At 41.3% G+C, this 26,768-nt stretch overlaps 1 protein-coding gene across 2 annotated transcripts; it reads right to left on the minus strand.

Moving 5' to 3' along the window:
- Positions 1–87: 87 nt before the first annotated feature.
- On the minus strand, positions 88–25,219 carry zbtb10 (zinc finger and BTB domain containing 10). Of its 2 annotated transcripts, XM_022202327.2 has the most exons (5): positions 24,273–25,219; positions 16,006–17,038; positions 8,627–8,692; positions 5,384–5,559; positions 88–3,235 (listed from the first exon to the last, which is right to left on the minus strand). In XM_022202327.2, the coding sequence occupies exons 1-5, from the start codon at positions 24,939–24,941 to the stop codon at positions 2,954–2,956; spliced, it is 2,226 nt and encodes a 741-aa protein (XP_022058019.2). In that variant the 5' UTR covers positions 24,942–25,219; the 3' UTR covers positions 88–2,953. The 2 variants fall into 2 exon arrangements, with proteins under 2 accessions (XP_022058019.2, XP_022058020.2); XM_022202328.2 differs by lacking the exon at positions 8,627–8,692.
- Positions 25,220–26,768: the final 1,549 nt, after the last annotated feature.

The raw sequence follows: 26,768 nt of genomic DNA on the forward strand, positions 1-26,768 counted from the left end.
CTGTTCGCCATCTTCCCCAATAGGTTCGTACTGAATATCAACACAAGATCAGAGGTCTCCCAGCAGGAAAAGAAGCGGACCAAAAGGTTAAAGCAATATCAAAGTTTTATTCTTAAAATGTAGTATAGAGAGGAACAGTAGTACAATTCAGACAGAAAAAAGGAGAATGTAGTTCCATCTTTGAAAACCTTTGATAAAAACGTAAAAAGAGTAACCTGAATTTGCTTTGTGTTCGGAGGGCACTGAGGCGCGGCCCAAAGTTTTGCATCACTGTTAAAGTTCGAGAGAAATTGAAAAATACAACCTTTTGCAACAGCGTAAAAAAATACAGCTGGGGAAAAAAACCTCTGCTTTACATCTGTAGTGTTTTTGCTTTGTTTTTCCGAGTTTTTTTTTTCTTTTCTTGTCCATATAACAAATACAGCATAAAATCTAAAATGATACATCAGAGTTTTGAGTTTCATTCATTACAGTAAAATCAGTAGGATGGTAAATAGTATCAAAAGAACAAGACAACAGGATGGTGTGATGAACAAGCACACAGCGTGAACAGAGAGAAAGCGGAAGGTTAAAGTTTCACGGAAACAAACCGCCACGGCAGGTTTGTAACTGACTGTCAATGTGTTCCATTAAGTAAATCCACCGTTTAAATAATATATTCTTCATATATATATATATATATATATTTATCTCATATATTCTCAACATATATATATACGCTATATAACCCCTCCCACAGTGATTTGAAGGTAAAAGTGACACGAAGAGGATGACTATCTCTATGACTTAAAATATATCTTCTTCCACTGAGCGTAAAGGGAAGTTACACATCTTCTGTATCATTAGCACTTTAGTACATACTGTATATTCCACTGCATATGAACAGATACTGCTGCTCCAAGGTTTTAACCCGCAAACAATCCGTGTTTCTTTAGAAAATATGTGCTTAATGAAATAACAAAGGAGAAAGGAAACATCTGTGGAAAGGACAAAATTAAACAAAATAGGTTTCTAGGGTAAAGTGAATGATTCTGTAGCATTAAAAACATTTAAAAATTTCAACAATTACAGACACAAGCAAGGATTTTCTACACTAAGCAAGTATTCACCTGGCTTTTTCTCATACATTATATTTCAACAATAATTAAAAACAACAATTTTGGTTGGACAAATAGAAATTAACAGTCTTGATTGCATTTTGGAGTCAATATATAATATTAAATAACAAAAAAAAAAAAAGAGAAAAACAAAACGTCTAATAAAAAAAAGTTGCGCATTGGAAGAAAGACAACAGTTTTCATATAGTTCCATTCAGACCCGCTTTTGGGGAAACACCGACACATAAAAAGAAAAATCTTTTCATGAACGCAAAAGTAAGTGCATGTCTATGAGGCGCCATAGAGCTTCACTTTTTGTGGAACAAAGTGTTTTCTACCTGGCAGACCTAAAAAAAAAAAAAAAAAAAAAGCAAACTTATATCAAATTAAACTGGTGACATTTCTGTATACCATTTACAAATGAAAAATGGAGTTCTCTTACACTTAAAACATCACACATCATGATTTCTGCACGCTTCTTCCGCCTCGCAACCAACGTTCAAGTGATTCAAAATATATATATATATATATACTGTATTTACTTTAAACCTCAGTACCAAATATAAACAAACGCATACAGGTATTGATGTCCACTTAGGTCCTCAAAATGTCAATTACAAGTACTGCCGGTAGTTCTACAAAATGGTATGTGTGTGAGTGTGTGCATTAAATAAAATAAAAAGCTTAAAAACAATGGCAAAGCATACCTGATAGTCGCCGTAGCACAACAGTGTTCTATAGTTTAAGCTGATTACATATGCATAACTGAGTCAGTTTAAGCTTTATGATTATAAACATCATATATAGCCTGTAGGTCCAGTATTCTGCAACAAGCATTACAGCACCAAACGTTTCATCATTTGGCAAAATTCAAGCTTTAAGTGAAAGTCAAATGCTTTTGTTTAATAATAATAAAGTGTTACTGTGACGCCGTGATTTGTATAAAGCTAGCAATAACATTTCCCCTAGTACTTTCTCTCTTTTTTTTAAAAATTCATCTTTTTTCCCCCCGCTTAACAACAAACCCAACGATGTGTTTTTCTTTCTTTTTTCTTAAGCGTATTCAGTAGTTTTTGTTTCCTGCTAAATCTTGGTGTGCGGTCTGTTTGGCACAATATCACAGCCCTCTTAAATTAATCATAAATATGGCTATGATACATTAGAGTCACAAAACAGATTTTTTGGTTCCAAGATTTGTGCAGGGAAAGAAAAAAAAAAGTAGAAAAGAAATAATCTAAATATTTCACGCGCGCCTAAACAAGATCTACAGAGCAAGTTCAAATCTTCCTGTGGACGATAATGCTCTTCCTCCGCGTACTTCTACAAGCACCAAGCAATATAGTTTCAGACTGAGCAGGAGGCGGCAGCCTTTACTGTGCCTCTGCTCGCAGACAAAAACAACAGAAATAAAAAATTATAGCATGTGATAAGACCACAATAACCTCTCTTCATAAATTAAATAATTAACATTTCTTTGTTTAGATGATTGGCCTATCTCACCGCAAAAACTACATAACCCTGCCCAGCTCCCCCCCGAAAAAACAGGAAATAAAAATACATCACCAAAAACCTGATTCATCATGTTATTTGTCGTTAGAATCGTTCTCTTGTGGGCGCTGGGCCCAGAGTTGGACACATTTCAACAATAATAAAATCTGTACATCTTGGAGTTCCCACTCTAGCAAAGCTTTTTTTTTTTCTTTTAAATCCATCTCTGTCATATACTTGCACAATTAAGTAACCTCAATATTTGATAGCACTTTGGAGTTGATTGTTTACCAGCTAGTTTTTGTATACATATATATTAAACATCAACTTTTTTTTTTTAAATTTTGTTTCTCAAGCTTGTTAAATTCTTAGTCCTCTTCCGGGGCAGCACCAGCGTTGCCCTCACCCCAATTTGATTGGTCGTTGTCGGTGGGTTCCTCCCCCTCCACGTCCTCGCCTTCCTCCCCGTCAAAGTCTTCGTCGCGAGGAAACTCAATGCCCTCCAGGCCCTCCTGAGAGGCCTGGTGCGAGTCGGCGCAGTCTGCACACACGCCATAGCGCCGCGAGCCGTGACGGATGCCGACGCTGGCAGCAAGCATGAAGATCTTCTTGCACACCATGCACTTGTATTTTTTGTCCTTCTTGTGCACCTACGAGAGGGACATGGAGAGAGTGGGAGAGGGTTGAGCAGAGAGGTTGGTTGCCATTTGAATTTGGAACTCTTACAAAACAGTCTGAAAACTGTCTGTTCACCCAAAAAAATCAAAACATTGTGGTGCCAGGCACAGTAACTTGTAGGTGTCTCTACTGGTTGCCTGGTAACCTCCCACTAACAAAAAGACTACAGGGAGTGACTGCTGCAAGCTGAGAAATATTCTGTACCATTTACACCGTCACACCGAATATTACCCCTTCTAGACCAAAAAGAACCAAGACAAGGCAAGTTCATTTGTAGAGCACGCTTCATGTCCGAGACAATTCAAAGTGCTTTACATAAACATTAAGAGCTTTTCAGTGAGGTGCAGATAGTTAAAAGATACCGTTCGGATTTCATGCATAGGCACACAATAAAAGAAATGTTTTTAACCTGGATTTAAAAGTGGATACATTTGGTCAAAGTTTGTTCCACTTGTTTGCAGCATAACAGCTAAATGCTGCTTCTCCATGTTTAGTCTGGACTCTGGTCTGGACTAGCTGACCTGAGTCCTTGGATCTATGAGCCCTGCTAGGCTTGCATTCTCTGAACATATCACAGACGTATTCTGGATCTAAACCGTTCCAGGATTTGTAAACGATCAGTAGGGTTTGAAAATCTATTCTGTGACTGACTGGAAGCCAGTGAAGAGACTTTAGAAGTGGTGCTAGTTCGATGCTGGTCCTTAGTTGGTTCAAATCCCGTGCCTCCTTACAACAGTTTTGCTTTTCCATTGGCAAGGAGCAAAATTAAGAGCCATGTCACTACGTCACTGTAAATCATCTGTACGTCACTGCATGTGTAGCCGTTCAGCAATGTTGGCACACCGTAAACATGCAAGTGTTGTTTGTGACGTTGCAAGCTTACACTGCGATCCAGAAACAAATAATCAAACTGTTAGTAGCTACCCGTCTTCATCGTAGTCACAAGCAGGTAATTGTCAAAGATGTTTGGATTCACACAGTGGTGTGTTAGCGTTAGCTTAGCCACTTAACTTCGACTACCTTTGCATCCATTACATAGCTGTTAAACAAACGCAATTAGTTGATAATAATATCTACGTTTATCTTTATAGAGGGTTTGAAGGCTAATTACGAGGCAGAGGTCAGCTGTTGTTTGGGCACAGCCGCGATCACACTACTTGTGGGACACAACTGTACCAGACTTCAGCTAAAGGCTGCTGTTCTGTCCAAACTGTCATGAGACATTATTGTTGTGATATACCCACCACTGTTAGCTTTTGTTTCAATAAACTGTTTGAGATGTGGAAATCACTATTGCATGTCTCTAAATGTCCTACTTTCATGACATAATATCACTACAGCATAAACTTTTTACATTTTCCACAAATTTCACGAGAGAGTTGAATAACTTTTTGTAGTAGTGTATGTAGACACGTCATGTAAGCACACTACAGTAATACATCTGCTTCAGTAGAGCAGTTTATCTGTTTAGTTTGGTGTGACAGTAAAAAAAACAACGTATGTTTTTAATATGTTCATGACGTACAGGTTTTTAAACCTTCCTTTCCCCTTGTCTTGAGTCTTTAGGCTAAGCTAAATTCCCTGCAGTTAGAGCTATATGATTTAATGTGTGGACATCAGTGGGACTGATTCTCATTTTGGTTGTTTTGTAAGAAAGTAAATAAGTATATTTGCCTGAAACTGGTGGAGCAAAATGATTATGTCTGTCCTTTTCCTATAAAGGAAACTTGGATATGAAACCAATTTAATGAATGTCAGCTGAATATAGCACATGAGTATTTATACTTCACTTCCCATTAATTCTTTCCAGACGTGCTGGCAGTAAAATGATCGACTTTGCCACCTCATTTGTAAACATGTGTAATGTCCAAATCCATCTGTATGGTACCACTTTGTGAGTGACCCTGCGATACTCCCTGCATTAGAAAATAGATATTAGAGCCAAAAAATGTCTACCTTTGCACTCACTCCCTTAAGCAAGAGCTGCCAGACGCACAACACAAAGTGGAGTGCGATGATGTAAGCGTGGCCCAAGCGTTGTAGTGTTTGGCAGAAGACGGAGGATAAACATGACGCTGTGGTGAAAGAGAGGAGAGGATCCTGTGCATATGTGAACTCACCAGGGAATGTCTCTTGACGTGCTCGCGGCGGGTGAACAGCTTGCCACAGATGTCACAGCTGAAGGAGCGCACACCCGAGTGGATGATCAGGTGCCTCTTGAGCGTGCGCCGATGCTTGGCGATGTAGTTACAGTGGGGGCACTTAAGCTTATTGAGGGCTAGGTGTGAGGACTCGCCTGGGTAGAGAGAAACACAAAAACGCAGAAAAACATCAGCTTTGCTCAAAGAATAAACCTCAAGTCAAATTTTCACTTAACTGGACTGGAAGTTACTCGAAACCAATAATGTCGAGAAGGAATGAGACAATCATCATAAAAACTTCATTTCCGCGTATAGATCCTCTAATGAGAGAGGGGTGTGTCAGGAACCAATATCCTGTTTATCAAAACACTGAGTTAGGGTGTGGCAACCATTACTGGGAATATAAAACCACAAACGTGGATGGATCAAAGATCATTTACTCAAAGCTGCACAAAACTACAATGGGACAAGTGATTACTATGGCGCCCGTGTTAATTTCGCAATCTTTCTCTTTGACAGTTGCTAAGGAACCGCTGCTTGTCTGCAGCTCAGCCTAATGATGTTGGGGGCTTCACCATGGCGATTTCAGACAGCATGCAGATTCATATTAGCAGTGGATGTAAAGCAGCAACACAGATCTGTGAATGAGCTAGGTGCATTTATTAATACAGTTTGGTGGGAATCAAAGTATTGCAACTGAAACGTCTTCTATTGCAATGCGAGTGATGACACACGACTACCAACAACATGAGTCACAACAAACCACAAGGTAAGCTGCATAACCCCTAAAAATGTCATTCCAAAGCAATCTTGTGAACAGACAGACATGCATATAGTTGTGTTAGATAACAGCGCATTAGCAACTAACAACAACAGAGTTAGCAAAGCCTATAAGCTAATAACCTAAAATTACAACCATCAAGTCTCAATTTCCATCAAGCTTGGCTGTTACATTACTTAAGAGCCTTGTGGGACAGCATGTTCTTTTATTTCAGTGTGGAAAGAAACAAATAGCCATGTCAGATGTTTGCACTCGCATTTCCTTCATTAACACTCCAGGGATGTCGATGCTAACAAGCCATTGAAGACAGCTGGGGCTGACAAATAAATAAGCAATGTATTGATTTTGAAAGGGCTCCAAACAGAGTGTTAGTCTTCTCCGCTGAGAGTGGGGTAACAGGGCCTATCCCTTTGTTTGAACCAGGGAGCACACAACAGAGGCGTTGTCAAGGCAGGTTGCTAGGGGGAGAGGGGAGGAGGGGAGGGTTGATGAGAAGCAGGTCACCTGTGTATTCAATCTGTGTGTGTGTGTGTGTGTGTGTGTGTGTGTGTCTTCAGCAGAGAAGCAGCTTGTGGAAGCGCAACAAGCTGTTAGTTTTAAGCTTCAGAGGTTTAGTATAAATTACGTTTTAACTATCTGTTATTACACAAGCAGTGCAGACAAAACTGTCTTTAGAGATAGAAGATTAAAAAAATGAATCTATGTTTTTGTTTTGTTTAAAAGATTGGATGTTTTTTAAGGTTTTGAACACGAGAGTTAATTTTTTGCCTGTATTTATATGCTTCAAGTCAAAGCACAAACATTAGGGTGACTGGGCAGCACTAAGGCTCTAGAACAAGCTTCCCCCTGATATGGATACCATCACTGATCTGGGTCTTTTTAAATGAAAGCTCAAAACCTGTTTAAAACGGCTTTTAATATTGTGGCATGGTTCCCGTTTATCTTTTGTTTTATTGTATATTTTACTGTTGTCTCTGTTGAAAGTTATTCTATTTTTGTTAAGTTATTTTGTTTTTACTGTAAAGCACTTTGGGCTGTTGTATAGAGCTATATAAATACATTTTGATGGACTGATTATATGTTTTTATATGTAATTCACTGAATTCAACTGAAGCCTTCTAACTTCTGTCCCCTTTGTGCCTTTTCATCTCATGTCTCTGTTCCACCTGTCCGCCCAACTCCTAAACCAATATTGATCGTGTGCATGTATATAGGGTCATAAATAGGAGATGTGGCACCAATCGCACCAATACGTTCCATTTACAGCATTTATTATACTCTCCCTCTAACTACCCATTCATTTTCCACACCCCCTCTACTATAAGCAGACTTTTTTGATTTTACACAACATTAAAATCAAACTGACAGTGCAATAAGCTGTAGTCTTAAACTTTCTGTCTTCGGGCTGTTGGTATTTGCAGCCTGGATACAGATCAAAACACATTAGAGCTTCTGAAAGGGGCAAATATCACCTTCAATAAAATTCTTCTCTCCTCTGCTAGTTTTTCAGTTCAGCTTGTTTTTACTGTATATACAGCACTAATGGTCTTAGAATATAGTCTTTGCAGACAGTATAAAAATAACTAACAGGACACAATGTTAAGTGTTTTTTCAGTGATTTAATACCTAATATTCAGTGATGTTCTCAAAGCTGTCCTACCTCTATCCACAGCTTGCTTTTGTTTATTTTAACTAAGCAGCTCTTCAATTGTTGTTGAAAAATACAATATGGGTAAAAAAGTTGTCCACTTTAAATCATTTTTCAGTATGCATAACTACTTTTATTGTGAACATACTGCATAATCTGAACAGTCAGAAATGTTCTCCTCCATATGTGGTTCCCCAGCCTGTTTCATATCCTTCACAAACAGACTGAAAAGGAGATAACATGGATGATCATTTTATCTAAAAGCGCATGGCTAGCAGCGCTAAATTTCACTCAAATACCTTTGCACTTTTGTAACATTGTCCCAAACCCCCCAAATTTCAACACAAGCGACTGCAAATATATTGTGATTGTGACGACAAAGTCCAGGCTTTGTTGTGCATTTTTGCAAAGTAAAAGATGTTCAGACAGTCACATTAGTGGACTGTCTTGCCTAAGCTTCACTGGGTTTTTGCCTTCCTGTGGAAAGTGCAACTCACAATGCACTGGAGGAACTTTTACCCCTGGGAAAGTACCTGGGCATGAGCTCTCAGGCATTTCCTGGACCTTTAAATGGTTAAGCACCTTACAAGGGTCTCCAACCGGTCAGCCACACCTTAAAAAAACTGGTTGAACATGAGTCCTTAAGTAGAAAGGGTGTTTGTCTGCTCACTTGTTAAAATGAGGTATGTTGCCCAGACTCATTTAAAAAGATACATAAAACTATAAGCTTTTAAGATTCACTTTTAGCCAATGGCAGTAATTTAGCTGTAGTCTGGAGAGTGTGGCATCTTACCATTCTCCCAGGACTCCCCTTGCTGTAAGTCTTGGATGATGCTATACTGGATCTGATTGGCCAGCTCTGGGAAAGAGGGAGGGGACAAGAAGAGCGACAGGGAGAAAGAGAGATGAGAGGTGGTTGAGAGCCTGGAGGGAGGAGAGGGGGATGCACACCTCACAATGTCTTGTGTACACAACTAACCACCCCCACACGAAACAATGGAAGTTTCAATGAATACACACACACACACACACACACACACACACACACACACACACACACACACACACACACACACACACACACACACACACACACACACACACACACACACACACACACACACACACACACACACACACACACACACACACACACACACACACACACACACACACACACACACACACACACACACACACACACACACGCCCCTACTGTACGTAAAAGCTGTGTGTTCCTCAAGGCGGGGCAACAACCTAACTGGGGCTGCAGGAGGGAGGGGGTTAATTAGAGGAGGACAAAGTTGAGTCCTCGCACAAGCTCATCTTACACTCAGCTTTTGTAAGCACTTGTGTGAGCACCTGTGTGTGTGTGTGTGAGTGTGTGTCCGGTTCCTCGAGCATCAGCGCTTCAAGCCCATTAAAGACACGCCCCTGTGTGTGTGTGTGTGTGTGTGTGTGTGTGTGTGTGTGTGTGTGTGTGTGTGTGTGTGTCCATTCTCCCTGGGTCAATATTTGGAATAGTGAGGACAGCCCCACTGCATTAGAGTGGATTAGGGTGAGAAGGGACTGCCCCTGGCGGCTTTGCACCTCTCAGGGATGGTGGGGAGGGGGGCTGGGGGTGTTATCGTGTGCGTGGGTGTGTTTGTGTGAGCTTCCATGGAGTGCTGTGCGCATGCAAATGCATTTCAACTGCTCTGTGTGTCTGTGCAGCACCCACCCTTTAAACAATCCAACAGTCTTGTTTGGAGAAGACCCAAGAATTTACTGGCCACAAGTGTGTTGGCTGTGAGCTCAGCGTCATAAGAGCAGACAGCAATGGTAAAGTACTTGTTTCCTTAAAGCTGCTTCTCACTTTCAACTGCACATATTTTCCACAGCAATATCCTACCTGTGACTCTGTACGCTGTCCAAGTCCAACACCAGCTGCCTCTACAACGGTACCTGTGACTTTGAGTCTTTTCTGGTAAATCATTACCAAGAACTGACAGCTGCTTTTCTCGCTTTTATACAATTGCAAAACAAATATTTGGATGCTGAATGTTTGGACTATTCATCAGATGAACCGTGTGAAGACATCGCTGTGAATCGTTACAGATACTTTTCACCGTTTTCAAGCACTTTAAGAAAAAACTTTAGCAAAATAATCTGTGCAATTGCTGTCGGCAGGCCTGAACATTCTGATGAACACCCTCTAAAACAAGCACATATTTAGTACAAGGGGTGACATAGCAGCAGAAGGAATGCCACCATTTGGGCTACTAGGTTTCCATCCTTGAAGCATGACCGCGCAGACAAAACTGAAGCAAAATGAAAGCCAAAAGAGTGACATCACTGTGGGAAACTGGGACGGCTAATATTGCTGGATGGCTATTCACAGGCGCAAACGCAAATATGCAAGCAAACGACAACTGGTGCAAGACGGCTGTCTAGTTTCAGACATTGTATCACAACCAAAACATTGTGTAGTTGCGCCTACTAACAAAATGGTTGGCTCTCTCTGGTATTTTCTGCGTGACTATGTTGAGATTATTGTTTTTATTTGTAAGGCAATATTTTAGTAAAGCGTCGCCAGTATTGAAGATCTAAGATCATGTGACATGCATTTCCTAAGCGAGCCACAACAAAATGAGCACTGTATGTAGTACAAGGCTAGACAGCAGGCAGAGACTGTGGGAAACACTGTCACGAACTGCAATCTCTGACAAATAACTTTCTGTCTATAAATGGTACCGGACCATGAGTGAAAAATGGCATTGATACGGTTTTCAGTGCTACAACTTTACAAATGCGGTGGAGCCTGTGCAGTTCATTCTATGACATAGCAAGTCTTTAACAGGACTTCAATCTAGGTTCATGTTTTGAGAATTGTGCGAGATAAAATTGCAATTGGTTGTAACTGTGCAACTGAATGATTACTATGATGCTGTTGTGGTGTCACTATAACAGGTATAGGTAGCTAGTGCGTTAGCTATATTGGTGCCATTTTCATTTCTTCCCTAGTTCCGTCAGTCTATGTCTGTCTGATGCAAGTTGTTTAGCTGTTGTGTGTTCCAAAGGTAACAGTGAAAAGATAACTGTAGCTGATTATTGCTTAAAAATTTGACTGAAAATTGGCCGAGAGGGACAGGTCCCGACTCAGACACACTGGGCTGAAAATCAAACAAATATCAATCATGATTTTGGTTTTCCCCATGATATGAACGTGACTGCCTAGATTTAAAAATACAAAAATTGCATTTAACAATGCGGTTCGCTAGTAAAAAGCTACATGCGTCGTTTTCTCCGTTCACGAGGATAAAATCAGTTGGTTTCATCTCAGACAAATCTGACATTAGAACCCCCTATTTCACTTTTTTCAAGTTAATTTTTGCTCACGCGCCTGTCTGAGAGCACTGAGGCGTTTAGGGAACATCGGTGAATGTAATGTCTATCGATAAGCAGACCTTCAGGTTTAAGGTTTTGTCTGCGCTAAGGTGGGAGGTGAGACTAACCACCAGTGAAAAAGTTAGTCCAGAGCTCTGTGTAACTGCCAGTACATGTAAACAAATGCAGAATTTCATGTGTCGATATTAATTCATCTGGAGTCTAGTACACAACAGCTCCAACGTCTGATTAATTCATTTGCTTAGTCACAATAATATTCAAAAATATTTGAATTAACCAAAAGTGTGGCTGGTTATCTACTACAGAGTGAAAGCACAAATGAGAATAATATACAGGATCACACTCATTACTGTAAACAAATGGCAGCTCACATTCACAGATTCTTTTTTTTCTTTGTCCTTTTGTCTGTGCCCCTCATTGTGTCTTAATATCAAAACAAATAAAAATCTGCAATATCCTTGATGCCGTCAAGAAAAAAAACACAAAACAAAAAACAGTTGAGACTTCCCTGCCATGATACTTCAGTCTTTCAGTCAGTACTAAGGGCATCATTCTACTTACGTGGCAACTAAGAGACCACCATACGCAGTTTGGCAAGGCTAATTAGCTGAACACAGAAATGAATTAAACTTTACATCTTACATATAACATGTGAATTTGAACATATGACGAGGCCGCTTGTTCATTTCTTTTTGCTTTAAAAATGCAGCAAAGCCCTCCTCTCACCCCAACATCAAACAACAGTAGGATAATGTGTTACACATTTCGGCCTTAAATTCTCTGGACACCACCACTCTCAGATGCTTGACACTGGGGCATCCATTAGTTACAGACATTCACTGTTCTTGCTACAGTAGTGAAGAACTGGTCGGACTGTCGAGACTGGAAGAAAGCTATTTTTAGTGAACCGATCTTCTCAGACAAATCTTTACCATTTAAAGCCCTTATAGAGACATAATATTCACATTCTATATTTACACTGGTGACTGGTTTAGTATGAATGAAATCTAGAGTTTGAAATTATCCACTGTAAACTGCTGCCTTAAAACCTTTTACTTTGACTAACAGCCTACGTGAAGCCTTAGCAATGCCTTTATTTGGAAAAGCAGTATACATTAAAAAGAGATATGGAGCTAAACAACAAAGACGTGAAGAAAAAAGGGGTTAGAGACTTAGCACACTGGCAGACAAACTGTCTTTAAGCCAGCATCTCTATAGGCTATTACAACACCCTAGATCACTTCATGCACGCATTAAAAGAGCCCTAGGAGGAGTTGGAGGCACTAAGAGCATTCAAGCGCATTTAGGGAGGCCTGAGGGGAAGAAATGTTTCCCCTGCTTTCTTCATTATCCTGCATCAGAGAGGGCTTCTATTTCTATTTCTACAGACACTTTGGGCCTCACACTTCCCCTCCCCCTGTCCATACCACTCCACTTAATATGTGATATCATTATGGTTACATGGAGTGCCATGCCTAATGGGCCCAACAGAAGGAGAAGGCTGGAGCTAAGAGAAGAGATTACCAAGAGCACTACACTGGATGTGGATAGGACGGCACGGATGGAGCAACGGATAGATTAAGAGATAGAGTGGGGAAGGTATCAAGGGGTGAAGAGAAAAGATGAAAAGGATAGAACTGTTTTATCAAGCAAGAAAAAGAGGATTGGAAAATTGATTGAATACGTAAAGCCACTTAAAAAGGTCAAAGGGATCTGATGCTATTTTCAACCACAACATAAAGTACTGGTTTAAAAACGAATGCAGCGCATGACAAACTGAACATTTATGTGTCACAAATTACCCTGACCTCTTAGAACAGGGGTGTCAAACTCAGTTCCTGGAGGGCCACTATCCTGCATGTTTTAGATGTTTCCCCTCTTCCAACACACCTGATTCAAATGATCAGGCTCGTTATCAGGCTTCTGCTGAGCTTGATGATAAGCTGATCATTTGAATCAGGTGTGTTGGAGCAGGAAACATCTAAAACACGCAGGACAGTGGCCCTCCAGGAACTGAGTTTGACACCTGTCTTAGAACCTTGAAACCTGAAACTTGCCAGTGAGTTTGAAAGGGATGCCATCTCATAGCATCACCAAAATTGCTTCATTTATATGAGCGAGAAACTGTATTTACAAGAAAAACTGCTGGATTTTCAATTTTTGGACAGTCCTTGAACTGCTCCCAACTGAATCAAAAATAAGCTTAAACTTGTGATATTTTATTAAAACATCTTTAGAATACATTTGTTTTAGTTTGCGACTTGTCAAAATAAAGCATTTGCTCTAACCACGGATGTCCAATATTGGCTTTTTTTTTGCCAACAACTGATATGCCGATACTGTCCTTACATCAAGCCATTAGAGACTCAACTGCGACCAACAATCACAAGAAAAATACTCAGGAACTTTTCAGTTTTTGGTAACACACTTGGACAAATGTTGTGCATGATTCCAGATTTAAACATTTTTTGTAAAATACAAAGAAATTCTACTTTTGATGGCATAATTTAATGACGCTGCAAAGAAGATATTTGTGAGTTCTCTTCCTTTAGCCATTGTTAAGTTGCTCCTAGACAGATACAGGACTTAACCCTTTGATGCACAACATGAGTCAAAAACATTCAATGGAAAATGGGTATCTCTTGACCCATGTTGAGCGTCAAAGAGTTAATATTGCAGTGGAAAATGAGCCTACAGTGAGTAAAAATGTGTCAGAAGCTTTAAAAAAAATGCCCAGAAACTGCTTGGGATTCTGGTTTAAAACACACACACACACACACTCATACCTCTCATCTCTCCAGGTGGGTGTTAACTTTCGTAAGCCCCCTGCTCTGGTGTGATTGGTAAAGATCACGGCTCGGAGTGACTCACTTGTCAGCTATGCATAGCAGGTTCAAAACATGATAAGCAAATCTCTCTGCTTTTGGGAGTAACAGCAGGGCGATGATTGAAAGCTTAAAATCCGTTTCTTATTTAAAAGGATGATCGTGAAAACCAGTGATCGTGCCTGTGTTACGCACTCCAGGCAGCCGTCAGGTGATCACACATTTGGCATAAACAGATATGTGACAATATGGTGGGAGATGATTCATACATTTGTGGTCATGCCGCCTCCCAGCAGCTGATGAAATACTGAAGTTGGCCAAGTTAAAGGGGTTATCCTCTTCAACCCCACTGACCCCCTGGTGGGCAAATCAATACAAATGCACGGTCTATAGACAGTAATTATATTCAGAGTGTATTACCAAAGATATCAAATATGGAGTTCAGAAAAAGGGGTGTATATAACTATAAACTTGACATATATAATACAATGGCGCAGTCATAAAAATATTAAGCTTGTGTGACGGCCAAACAGTAGCACTGATCTCCCGATTTGATTTTGAGTCCAGAATTGATTAGTTTTAATTCAGTCTGATTACTCATTATTCACTTGCATCAGGCAAAAATTCATGCTACATCACACACTTCTCAGTATTTAGCCCAGAAACTGCAACTTCTTCTTTTCACACATTGGAATGGCTAGTTAGCATTAGCTATCTTGGCAGAGAAAAACTACATTACATAAAATCCACTCAATTTTCATTCAATTTCCACAACTTCATATGTAAATAAATACAAACAGAGACTTGATGAGTGTGCAAAGTGCTTTTCAGTCTATCCTCTCATAGTTGCAATCTATAGAGTCCACCATCTACCCCAGGTCATGGTAGACATAGACAGTAACTATTGACATACCAGCTTACAGTACCAACATGACTTCATGTAGTCAATACAGTCAGCTTTCATCCATGTCATTCTTTCCACTTATAGTATCTCTTCTGTGGATGTTGTATTAACTCAGTTTACATTTTATTTATTATACAAACCAAACTGAACCTCTAACAACACAAATCTACTGCATATGCATGACATTTAGCACTTCGTTTCAAAATCTAGCAACTCATATTCAGATTGCAATCTTTAGAAAATTGACAGTTTTATCTATCCCTATGTGGCATTAAGTTATGAAACAGAAAGTGGAAGTAAATTAAAAAACTTAGACGTTCTACAGGAAGACTGCAATGGAGGAATGGGAGAGGAATAGGGCACATAAGCAGCTTGCTAGTTAATATGCTATCTGACATAACGGGTTCTTGTGTCTCTAACTTGCAGCAGCTTCAGATAGTTCGCAGCCCTAATCATAACATGTCTTCACAGTATCACAGAGATGCACAAAGTTACACAAAGGTGTTCACAGAACTCTTACATTAGTAATAAATTCCAGCATTTTTGCAAAAAGGGCAACAACAAATGTCAGCTGAATATTTTTATTAGCGCATTGGAGTGATTCCTTTAGTTTCTCTGTGCCAAAGAAGATGTTTGGTAAGATTGTCCTTCAAGAATTTTTTTTTTAACTACAGCCACCTTGTAATTATATTTTTTGACCCTGGCCATTGCTGAAAGCATCATAAACATGCAGCATGTTGAATGGAATGTCTACACAAGTACAAAATGCCATTATGACATCCTGACTACTGCGTGTTAAAGGAGCTTTACATAGATAACATTGGAAAATATGTATTTCATATTATCAATAATACGGATGTTATATTCAAATAATTCTGATCATAGGTCACAGATCAGATTCTGCATGCATATTTCCATCCATAAAACAGAAGTCTCTCTATTTCAATTCCAGAGTGTATCACCAACAGGAACAAGTAAATTATGACTTAATTAAGAACTTTTCTAAGGTAAAACACTGACAGTGAGGTGTGTTGAAAGTGCATATGTGGGTCTTACCAGCGTTTTCAGAGAGGGAAGAGAAGTCCTCTCGGGGGTAGGAGGCTGAAGGCTGGATGAACATTCCTTCATCGAATCCCTCTTCAGGCTCTGGTGGGAAGTTGTAGACAAAGCGACGTGTGGTGGTCTGTTTTTTCCTCCGCCCGCTTCCAGCCACGGGATCCGGTGCCTCTCGCTTTATTGCCGAGGGTGCTGCAGCAGTGCCACCTGGGGCTGGCTCGTTCCAGACGAAGACCTGCATCTGGCCACTTGCCGCCCGCGTTTCATTGGTCTCTGCTGAATCAGATGAGTTGTCATTGTGGTGGGTCCAGCTACCGGAGGATCCGGGAGTCACCAGGGCACAGCCCTCGCCCCCGACCACTGTCACCTCTATATCACTGGTCTCCTCCTTCACCCTGCTAGCCTCGTCATCTTCCTCCATTGCTTCCTTTCCTTGGTTGCCACTGGCCTTGATTGACAGCTTCGACAGGATGCTCGTGGCCCAGAAGTTGCTTGGCTTTCGGTCTAGACCTCTCTGTCCCTCTTTGGCCACCATTTGCCTCTTGTTGTAATCCACCACAACGGAATCAGGGGCTTCTTGTTTAATGCTGATATTCAGGGCATCCTTTATAAAAGCCCTACACGACTGTACAACCTCTGTCATCTGTAGGTAACTAGCAACGGACATCACCTCAATGGCATTTTGGCTTGTGAGCAGCAGATTCCCGGAGTAGAGAAAGTCGAGGATAACGGAGAAGCCCTGTACAGCAGCAACATCCAGGTGCGTGACAGTGGCCTGGTCCTGAGCCTCACTCTTGGTCAGACAGTAGAGGGTTTTGAAGTAGCGGCTGCCTGCTACCAGGATATTCTTGTGTGCGCGGAACACCTGGCCTGAGACAACAATGTTGACGTCACACAGGATGCCACTTTTGCGTTGCTTGTCCAACTCCTGGAGTAGCTGGTAACAGTAGGAGTTCTCATTGGGCTTGTTGCGGTAGTCTTCCTCTGAGCAGTTAGTGGAGGGGCTGGCATTGCCTGAGGGCCTCACAGTTTCCTTTTAGGTGAATAGGAGGAAGAAAGAAAAGAAAAATTATTGCAGAAAATGTGGGTGCTAACACAAATAATTTCCAAATGCAAGCACTAAAGCAATTATGCACAAATGTGTTTTTCCTTCCTGTAACTCTGTCTTAACGAAAACACATACACCCTCTGGGTTCCTTGTATGATACCGTTGCACCTGCGCTAGGGGTAAAACAGGTCTGACAGGCTTCTGTTAAGAAGGGGTGGGGGGTGGGGACGAGGCAACACAAAGCATATTACTTTAAGGCTCAGTAGTATGCAGCCCTATAGTTTGTTTCCTCAATCCAACTGAACCTCAACCTCTCCTGACATAAAAACAATGCAGTGCTCTGTCAGACAACAGATTAATAAACACTGAAAGTTGTTGTTGACTTTTAGCCTGACAATTTGTATTTTAACTAAAGATTTCATACATTTTCTACAGTGTAGTGACAGTACACAGTACATTTTCAGTGAGTCAAATGAGGGAAAAAAACCCCCCACTGACAACACTCACCCAAAAAAAAGCAACACATTTTAGGGTCTATGCAAACTGCACAGCAAAACCCTCAACATAAGGCCATGCTGCACATGTATTTTGTTTAAAAATAGAGGCACTCCAAAAAATATACTGAACAACAAATATGCTAGAGACATTAGCTACTATTTTCTACATCTAATGGTGGATTTGTGCTCCTCCGATAATGCGCTATGCTTTCTATGCTTGATAGAAATGCTACGATTTCCACATGTTGTGCCGAGTTTCACCTCAATGAAGCAGACTGATTCCATTCTTGTTAGGGCTTGGGTTCAGAAAAAAAGCATGAAAGCATCCCAGCGACGCCTATGCACCCTGATCTACGTCCAGCACAGATGGATACAATTCTGGCTTAAGACCACCATCCATCACGATTCTCCTCAGTGGCTATTTTTATGTTGAAGAGCATCTATTCAGGCCATTTCTTTTGAGAAAACAGCTTTTATAAATCTGCTAATAGCATAATTCAAAACCTAATTTTCTGTAACACGCAAATTTTTTTCTAAATTTCCTTTGGGTACTACTTCTAAAACTAGACTGTAAAGCAGCTTTGAAAGATTTAATGTTTTGAATACAGAAGCTAAACGTAAAACAGGCCATAACTAGACCTGGAGGAGGGCTGTGGAGTGTCCAAATCAGAACCAACCTGACTGTGGGAAGGGAGGGGAACTGGAAAAAGCATAGAACTACTCAGTAACAGACCCTGCTACCCTGTAACAGAAGCGTGGAAGGCAAGGACCAGCCTGGTACGGAGCAGAAACGAGGGAAGTATAACACATATGTGCATATGCCTTCTACATACTGTACATTGCATCACACAGGATACACATGGTTGAGTTAAATGTATACATGGTCACAATGTGCACAGGATATAAGAGCCAATAATTTAAAAAAATCCATCTACACCCAGAATCTGTAGAATATTATAGTTTTTAAACATAATACACACAAGCAGGGCATATATCTCTGGCTCATTTTAGAATTGCACAGCAGATGTCCTAATCCAGAATAATTCACATTGCTCGAGCCCTGCATTTTTGACCCCACCCACCACCAGCTCTTCCGCGCACACATGCATGTACGCACACAAACAAACACACAGAAACCAAGCTGCCTACACGTACACACAGCTGGGGTTTCAGTTCGAGTAATTCAGATTAAATCCATTTTCTCTGAGGTCCCCACCCAACCCCCACCCACCACCCCTACTCCCTCCACACTGCAGCTCTTGTCCAGGGCAGCCTGGGCACACAGGACAGTACAGGGGGGCTTATCGTCCTCTGCCGCAGCTGGAGGGGGATAGATGGAGAGAGATGGGATGGAATAAAATGAAAGGCAGAATGAGGGTGAGATAGAAGAGGGGAGGAGGAGGGAGACGTGCTTTGCGGACCACAGAAAATATTAAGAGACACAGGAGCTGCACTGTGGAGTTCAGACGGAGGAAAAAACATAGAAAACAGAGCTGACAGAAATAAACATGAAAAGAAAATGAGAAATGGTCGGTGCACAGGCTGATAACACGCACTGAAAGAACATGAATAAGAGCGACTGAGAGCGAAACCTTGAGCACTGAGGAAAAAGGGCGGAGGAGAAAATGTGGAGCAGAGGGGGACAGAAAGCGAGCGCGATAGAGAAGGAGTTGGGTCACCCCATTTTAGCCTTCACAATAGACCGTGTTCTCCCCGAGGCTTATTGTCCACTCACTGTGGGCCTTTGTGAAAAGGCTCGGCACTCACTCTCTTATTACACAGCAGCTCCCACTCGCAAGCATAGAAAGGAGCCATGGTGCATGTGGGTGAGGCTAAGAGGATGAGGAGAGGGGGAGAAAAATTATTCCATGATATACACATCAAAGCCTCTGGAGGGACATGGTCATCATGTTGAGTACTACGGTGGAATATATTGGTGTGGTGAAGGGCATGCGAGGAGCAAGAGTTAGACGAATATGCTTTCAAGTTTGATTGCCAGTGCCTGTACAGTTAGTCTACTTTTCTCCACTTGCGATAAGTTCAGATCTAATGAAATTACAATTTGCAATTTAGCATCCTAAAACAACACCTTCAAATACACATTTAAAATCAGAAACTTTGAAGGTTAAAGACAAAAAAACCAGCCAATATGCTAGAGATTTCATAAATAACAAGGGTTCTCAGACTCATACAATCTGAGTATTTGTAGACCCTTCCCTGCTCATTTCAACCAACTAGCCATCCCACCCCCTAATGCCATAACTCCCCTCTCTTTTATCCATGTTGAGATTTGACAGTTCTCATGAGTCATGTCTATGCACCTACTGGAGTCAGGCAAGGACAGCCTGGTACTGGATAAGTTTCTCCATACTGGCCTCATCAGCAGCAGCATCCTTGCTCCAGATGTGCCACGTGTGAGCTGGGAGCTTAGAGAACCAGCAGATCAACCCTGCACAGCAGATGCTGGAGGCAAAAAGCAGCTTGAACCAAGAGAGAATGTGGGGACAATATCAACCTCCCCCAGTCATGACGTGGCTAGGTTTTTATTTGAGCCAGAGATGGCAGGGGTGGAAGAATGAAAGGCAGAAAAAAAAGAGAGTGTACCATCCAAGAAGGTGCGGGGGAAGAAGAACCCTTTGATCTGGGTCAAACATGAACTCTGATTTACAGGTGGATTAAACAAATCAAGATGGCCATAAATTCCAGCTTATTGGTGCACTGGCTACGTAGTCATGATGTGCTGCAACTTGGAGAAAAGAATATTTCAACAAAACCAACCACAAACCCAAACAAACCACAAAGCCCCAAGGCCAGCAGATCCATGACAAGCACTTAGACACACCTCTATCAGATCACGTGATACAACACGGTCCCCATGCAGCATAATGACCCACTGGAGACAGTTTTTGTTTACCTTGTATGTACATGTTTGCCTTCATCCTCTCACTCACACACCACCCCCACCCATCATCAATCCAGTCCCATGACCAGCCCAGCCCTGAGGCCATCTCCGCCAGTCATTCCCCAACTCCCTACATCTACTGTATCCTTCACTCAACCCCCCCTTCCTCACTCAACTCGTCTGTCCCCAGATGCTAGAACAATACTGCAGTGTGCCTTTGGCCCAAGGTGTGGGAGGGCTGCACTGAGTGTCTCCCAGCCTCCAAACAATGCTAAAGATCCTGAGGGGGGTGTCACTAACGGATTCAACGAGAAGAATTCTCCCTCTGGCTCCACCCAACCCATTTGCCTGACCTGTGGCCCCCAATAAACATCCCATCTATCTGCCAGGCACCAAGCCGAAATGGGTGGGTCCCCTTCTCTGTTTGGGGAGACTCGCTAACAATGAGTGTGGTGTTTGTCTTGACTAAAATGAGGTCCTGGAAATTACTTGTAAAGTCCCTGAATATATATGTATTTTCTTTCTGAGAAGAAAATGTGGTGACGTATACATGACTGAGACCGACATAATGATTAAGTTATAATATTTGTCAAGTTACTCAAACTGGTTAACATGCATCATCTGACCTGACTATGCCATCCTTACCCTGATCTAGTTTGAACATATGAAGGATTCATTTGTAAAAATTGATAAACATAATCCCTCAGAAACTCAACAAACCAACAGTCATGAGTTCATAAAACATGTGCACATGAACCATAAATTTTCATGCTTTACAGCAGAACACATCAAACTGCAATGCTATTCTTGCAAAAAATAAATAAATAAATAAATAAAAATAAATTCAGTGGAATCTGCGCATTGTATTCAGGTCAGGCACTGCAACCTGGTCGAGACCATTCAGCTGGAGATGTGCGGTCTGAAAGTGAATGGTGGCTCATCTTTTGAGATGGATAATGCAGACTGAATACTGACCTGAGACTGAACAGTGAGTAACATGAATGACGGAGTTATTACTAATACTGTGAAATACTAACTAACAATAAAAGTTGGCTTAAAAACTAAATCTTTACATTTGAAAAAAGGGAAAGAATATTTCAGTAAGGTTTTATTTAGTCAGTAATCAGTAATTTGGCAGTTAAATTTAATTAATCCAACAACTTAACTGCAGTTGGATTGTTTTTACTTGGACAGCCTAACTAAAAAACACACTTTAAGAAAATTTGCAAAAAACTGAGATATATAATTTTGCAAATGAACCTCTAGAATGAGTGTTGGAGCTTAATTTGTTACTTATGCCTACTAAAGAGCAAGAGAGATAAGAAAGCGCTGGAATGGTAAGAGAGAAATATGGAGTATATGATGAAACTAGCAGTGGAGAACTGAAACAGAAAACTGTTTCAGTTACACAATGTATCTCTGTGTATTATGATGTAAATTGAAAGACAGTTATAGAATAGAGTTGCTGTAGATGGCTATGACAAGGGACTACTATGCGTCAACCAATGTGGGTTTAACACATGCTTGTGTCTCACACACACAGTATTTCTGCCATATAACGCAATTCTGACGGAATAAAACTGAATTATATTGGTACTACATATATGATCTCATATCTGATCAAAGAAAACCCAACGGTCTACTTTTGCTTCACCATAACCTTTTATAAGTGAGCCAAGGGAACAATCTGTGCACAAGACAGCATCTAGAGAATTAAGGACAACGGTCCCCTTCTCCAAGGATACCCACATTTACCACAGCTGCCCTGGTGTGCTGCGGCTAATTGAGTTAGCTTTAACAAATGCAGCAGAGGCCTGACTAACATCAGGAATGGCTGAATAGAACAAGACATTGCCTCATAATAGCATAATTCTCCATTAATGTGCGGTTAATGCAGCCTTGCTTCCACTGCTGCTCATTATTTCATCTGTATTGTATATAGGAAAAAGATTAGTTTTACTCAAGAGGCATGCTTAAAAGATAAAAATCCAAACTGAGCAACATGGCAACAGAATAATAGGATAACAAAAAACATATTCAAGATAAATCACAAATAAAGCACTTCCAATAATGCAGCAGTGGGACTTTATCTTCCCAGCTCTATCCTCCTATGAGGAAATGGCCTGGATAACCTCTCAATACAGTGTCTGGGGTCCTTGTTGCTAGGGAAAAGCCACACCAAGCCCCTAATCCACTCCTACTGCTCTCCTTACCAATTAGAGATGTGTACAAGTTAGTGGATCACTTTAAGTCATTCTGATTAGCGATTGCGTGTACAAAGGAAGGAACTAAATGTAGTAGTGAAATCCTCCACACTTAATTCTCTTGTCAGCTCAAACCATTGTCAGGATATGAGGTAGGATGTGGCAATGTACAAGGAACAGTATGTAAGACTAAGCTTATTTTCTAAAATCGGACCGAAGAAATGCCCTTTGACACCAGTTTGCACGGGCAAACCTGTTTTTATGAGGTCACTGAAAGAGCACTGTAGGAGTGTTGCCTACACTGCAATAAAAAATAATGAAGCAATAAAAAGATCTCATGCACATCGATAGACAGTTCAAATATAAAACTGGTTTGAGTATTTTAAATTAAAGGCATTCAATTTACTGATACTGGCAATAAATGTATAACTACCTAAAGCCTAGGCTAACCGCATCGTCTTCAAATACCAATTAAATAAATAGTAGTAATTTCCAGTTAGTGTCACATGTGGTTTTAGTCTTGTGCATACAGGATGAAGCTTTATTCGTAAACTATGCCTCAAAGGCATAACACTGGAGCCCATTAATCCAGAAAAAGGGATGACAGGTTCAGGTGATGCTGTGTCATTCTATTACTGACATCTATTTCACTCATTCCACCCTGATCAAAGGTTGCCTCTGGGTGAGGGAGCTGTCAGGCTCCGGACAACATGATTTACTCTCCTCCTCTTGTGCAGCCTTGCAAGTGACACCATCTATGGATTTTGGGGGGTCATTGTAGCACAATGCCTCTAATTTAGCTCCCTAAAGGGAGGAGGAGGTGGAGGAGGAAGAAATGCGCCAGAGGTCACCCGGGATTGCGAAGCAGCAGAACTGCATGAGAGGCGGGGGGTTGGGAAGGGGTGCGGCTCCCCAAAGGCTGCCAGGGTCGAGCCCTTGCCATTGTGTGACCTCTAGCAAGCTAGCAATCAAGACTGCTGCTGAGGCTACAAAAGGAGTTTGCTGTACAAAGTGCATATAATCAAGTACTGTACAACACCACGATGTGTCATTACTAGTTAATTCCATTTTGTGTGAAAATTATTAACAGTTACTCGCGACGTGCTTCATCCTTCAACCTGAGAAACAGCCTCCGGAATGACAGTAGGTAGCAGGTGTCAAACTGGAGCAAGCCTGTGCTTGTAAATTGACTAGTGAGTGGACTGACAACAACACTTTTTTACACGTTAACTCAATCAGAAAGATTCGTGTCGCCCACACTTGTGAGTGGTTCATTTTTGCCGCTCAGTAACTCCCTGCCCTCACTAGGGGCTTTCCACTGCCGCCACTGGCCATCTACCTCCGGCTACACGGCACGGCTACAAGCGGCTAGTAAGCTAGGCTAGCTGTTAGCTCAGGTTAGCAGGCTGGTGCTAACTAATTAGCCAGGAGAAGGGATTGTGAAGCTTAAGCGATAGCCTATTTTCGCCTTCTCTGCGTTTTAGAAGTTGTAGAAACTGTCAACGTAAGCGACAAACCAAACAGAAGAAGTCATGCGGTGTGATAATAGTTTGACAAGTATTTAATTTTACGTAGATAAAGTAAACGAAAGCGTCCTGGTGTTGAGCTAACGTTACCTGTTTGGTGGGGTCATTCCTCCCGTGCTCGGAAGACAGGTGATGTCTCAGCAGCAAGGCCCGTTTGTAGTTGCGACTGCCTTTGACAAGCTCATCGCTGTTTTTAGTGGCAATGTTGTGACACCAAGAACAGGACATGAGTCCCGTCTCCTGGCAAAATTTGAGCCATGGAAATTCTTGCAACCACGAAGCATGGAACAGTGAGTGTTTCTGAAGCAGCGTCTGCGGTCTCATCTCTACCCCAGATTTCCTGGTCTCGCCTCCCCTCGCACCGCTTCCAGACTCCTGGCCGTCGGCGTTGTTGGGACCGTTCCCCGCTGTCCAGCTACTCCCCTCCCTGGACCCGTCCTCCACTTCCACCGAGCCGACACGATCGTCGCCGTCCCCGGCTGCCCAGCTGCCCCCTTCCGGGTCCTCTTCTTCCTCCGCCTCGGGTTCCGTGCTATCGCTGACAGACCCAGCGCCCTCCACTCTCTTCTGCGACGGTCCTTTAGCCCCCAGATCCCTGTCCTCCTCTTGATCCGGCCTGTTCCCGTTAAAATGTCGGTCTTGACAGGCCGGGCCCTCCCAGCTGTTACAGTTCCCCCCACCGATACCGCTGGAACCCGTTAACCCAGCTAATCCACCTCCTCGGAAAGCCAACGACCTGCGGTTTCTCTCACCGGACATTTTTCTTAATATACGTTAGAATCTTCACTTTCTCAACAGTATCCACCTCCGACAAAAAAAAAATGTGTTTGTAAACGATGTATTTTCCCGAAAGAGATGGACCGTCGTCGTTTCTTCTCTCCGCTTGGCCCTCCCGGTGAGAGTATGTAGGTTATGCGGAAATAAATAAAGGTTTTAAACGCATAATGAATTTCAGGGTTCTCGCTGCGTCCGCGCAGGCCCCGCAGAGGTCGAATGGCAACGACTTTCCTCCCCACAATGCACCTCGACCAGGGAAAGGGGGGGCTGGAGAGGGAGGGGGCGGCTTTTACAGGAAGATGGGGGTGCTGTTGATCAGCAAGGGGGCTTTTGTGTTTGAAAGCTGCACCCATTTTCCGCATGCTTTTCATCTTCTGACTTTGCTTGTTTTCTCAGCCCATGAATGTCGGATTGTGTGCCCCACTTAAGCCCTCCTGCTGAGCGGGGTGACCATGATAGGCAAATAATAAATCTATAGGACTTCTGTATGAGAGCTTGTAGTGTGTCTGTGGCACTGTGGTGACTTTATATTTTATTATATAAGACATACATATTATATACAATATGTTACAATAGATAAATATAGAAAAAAGTTGACTAAAAATGAGCAAAGCTAACTACATATGTATACATATATATTCAGATATACATGTACATCTATACATTAATTCACTGGTATTTAATCAAATTTAAAAAATACTGATTAAAATTGCAATAAATTAGTAATGACACTCAGTTATAATGACATAGGGATTTCTTTGTAAAAACCATCTAAACTGAAGAAAGTGTGCATATAAGGATGATCTCATAGTTTATAGTGTATTTGGAGTTTTATTTGCAGTCCTTAGAGGTGTGTATACAATAGCTAATAAACCATTTCAAAATAATCATTAATAAATGTGATTTTTTTAAAAAGGTAACATAATGGTGTTTGGGTGTGAATCTGTCTTCCTACTTAGACTAGTGACTTATTATAGCCTAGAGTGAAGTATTTACTACATCAACATGTTTCTTGACTGACTTTCTGCTCCCTGTTATTAAAATGAGCTCCAGCAGGTGGCACTCTTTCATGTTAGCATCTCGCCCTCTTTGTGTGTGTTTGCTGGTTTGATGCTTCACATAGTTGGGTGTATAGTTTCAGTGTTGTCCAATTAAGGGCTTTGCACACAGCGTGTGAACAAGACTGGGGTTTAACCCAGGTTTTGATTACAATAAGGTGGAGGATTGTATTTCCCATGTAATGGCTAAATTCCCAAGGGGGTGATCAGGCATGTTGTGTGCAATTAGTGTGCCTATTTTTTTCTCCAGCTTTCACATGCATTTCCTATCATCTTGATATTACCAAATGAGATAATGCTGCCTAATTTAAATTCCCTCAAATGATTAAGATGGGGACTTTCTAACATATTTTCTTTAATAGGATGTAAATGGGTTTGACGTTTAAATGATTGAGATCTACACTTCTGCCGGTTTTAATAAATCTTGTGCTGATTTAATTGTAAATGCACAAATCAAACCAAGTGGTTCAGTTTAGTATAACCTCTCAAGGATATTGCCTTCCAAGTTTCCAGTTTTTCCAATTTTTATTACATTAATATGTTCCCCTGAATGCATAACCACAAGTTTTACTACTAGTATGTTACTGAAAACAAAACAAACAAAAAGCAGACACAAAACAGGAAACAAATAACAATCAAGAAATAGGAAATATTTTGGATAACAAGCAGGGAAATGTAATTGACAATATGAAAACAATAAATGAAATCCACATATCTTGACAACCTATAAAGCTGGATTTCAACTTATCTC

This window comes from Acanthochromis polyacanthus, chromosome 11 (genome assembly GCF_021347895.1).
Source record: "Acanthochromis polyacanthus isolate Apoly-LR-REF ecotype Palm Island chromosome 11, KAUST_Apoly_ChrSc, whole genome shotgun sequence".
Lineage (NCBI taxonomy): Eukaryota > Metazoa > Chordata > Actinopteri > Pomacentridae > Acanthochromis > Acanthochromis polyacanthus.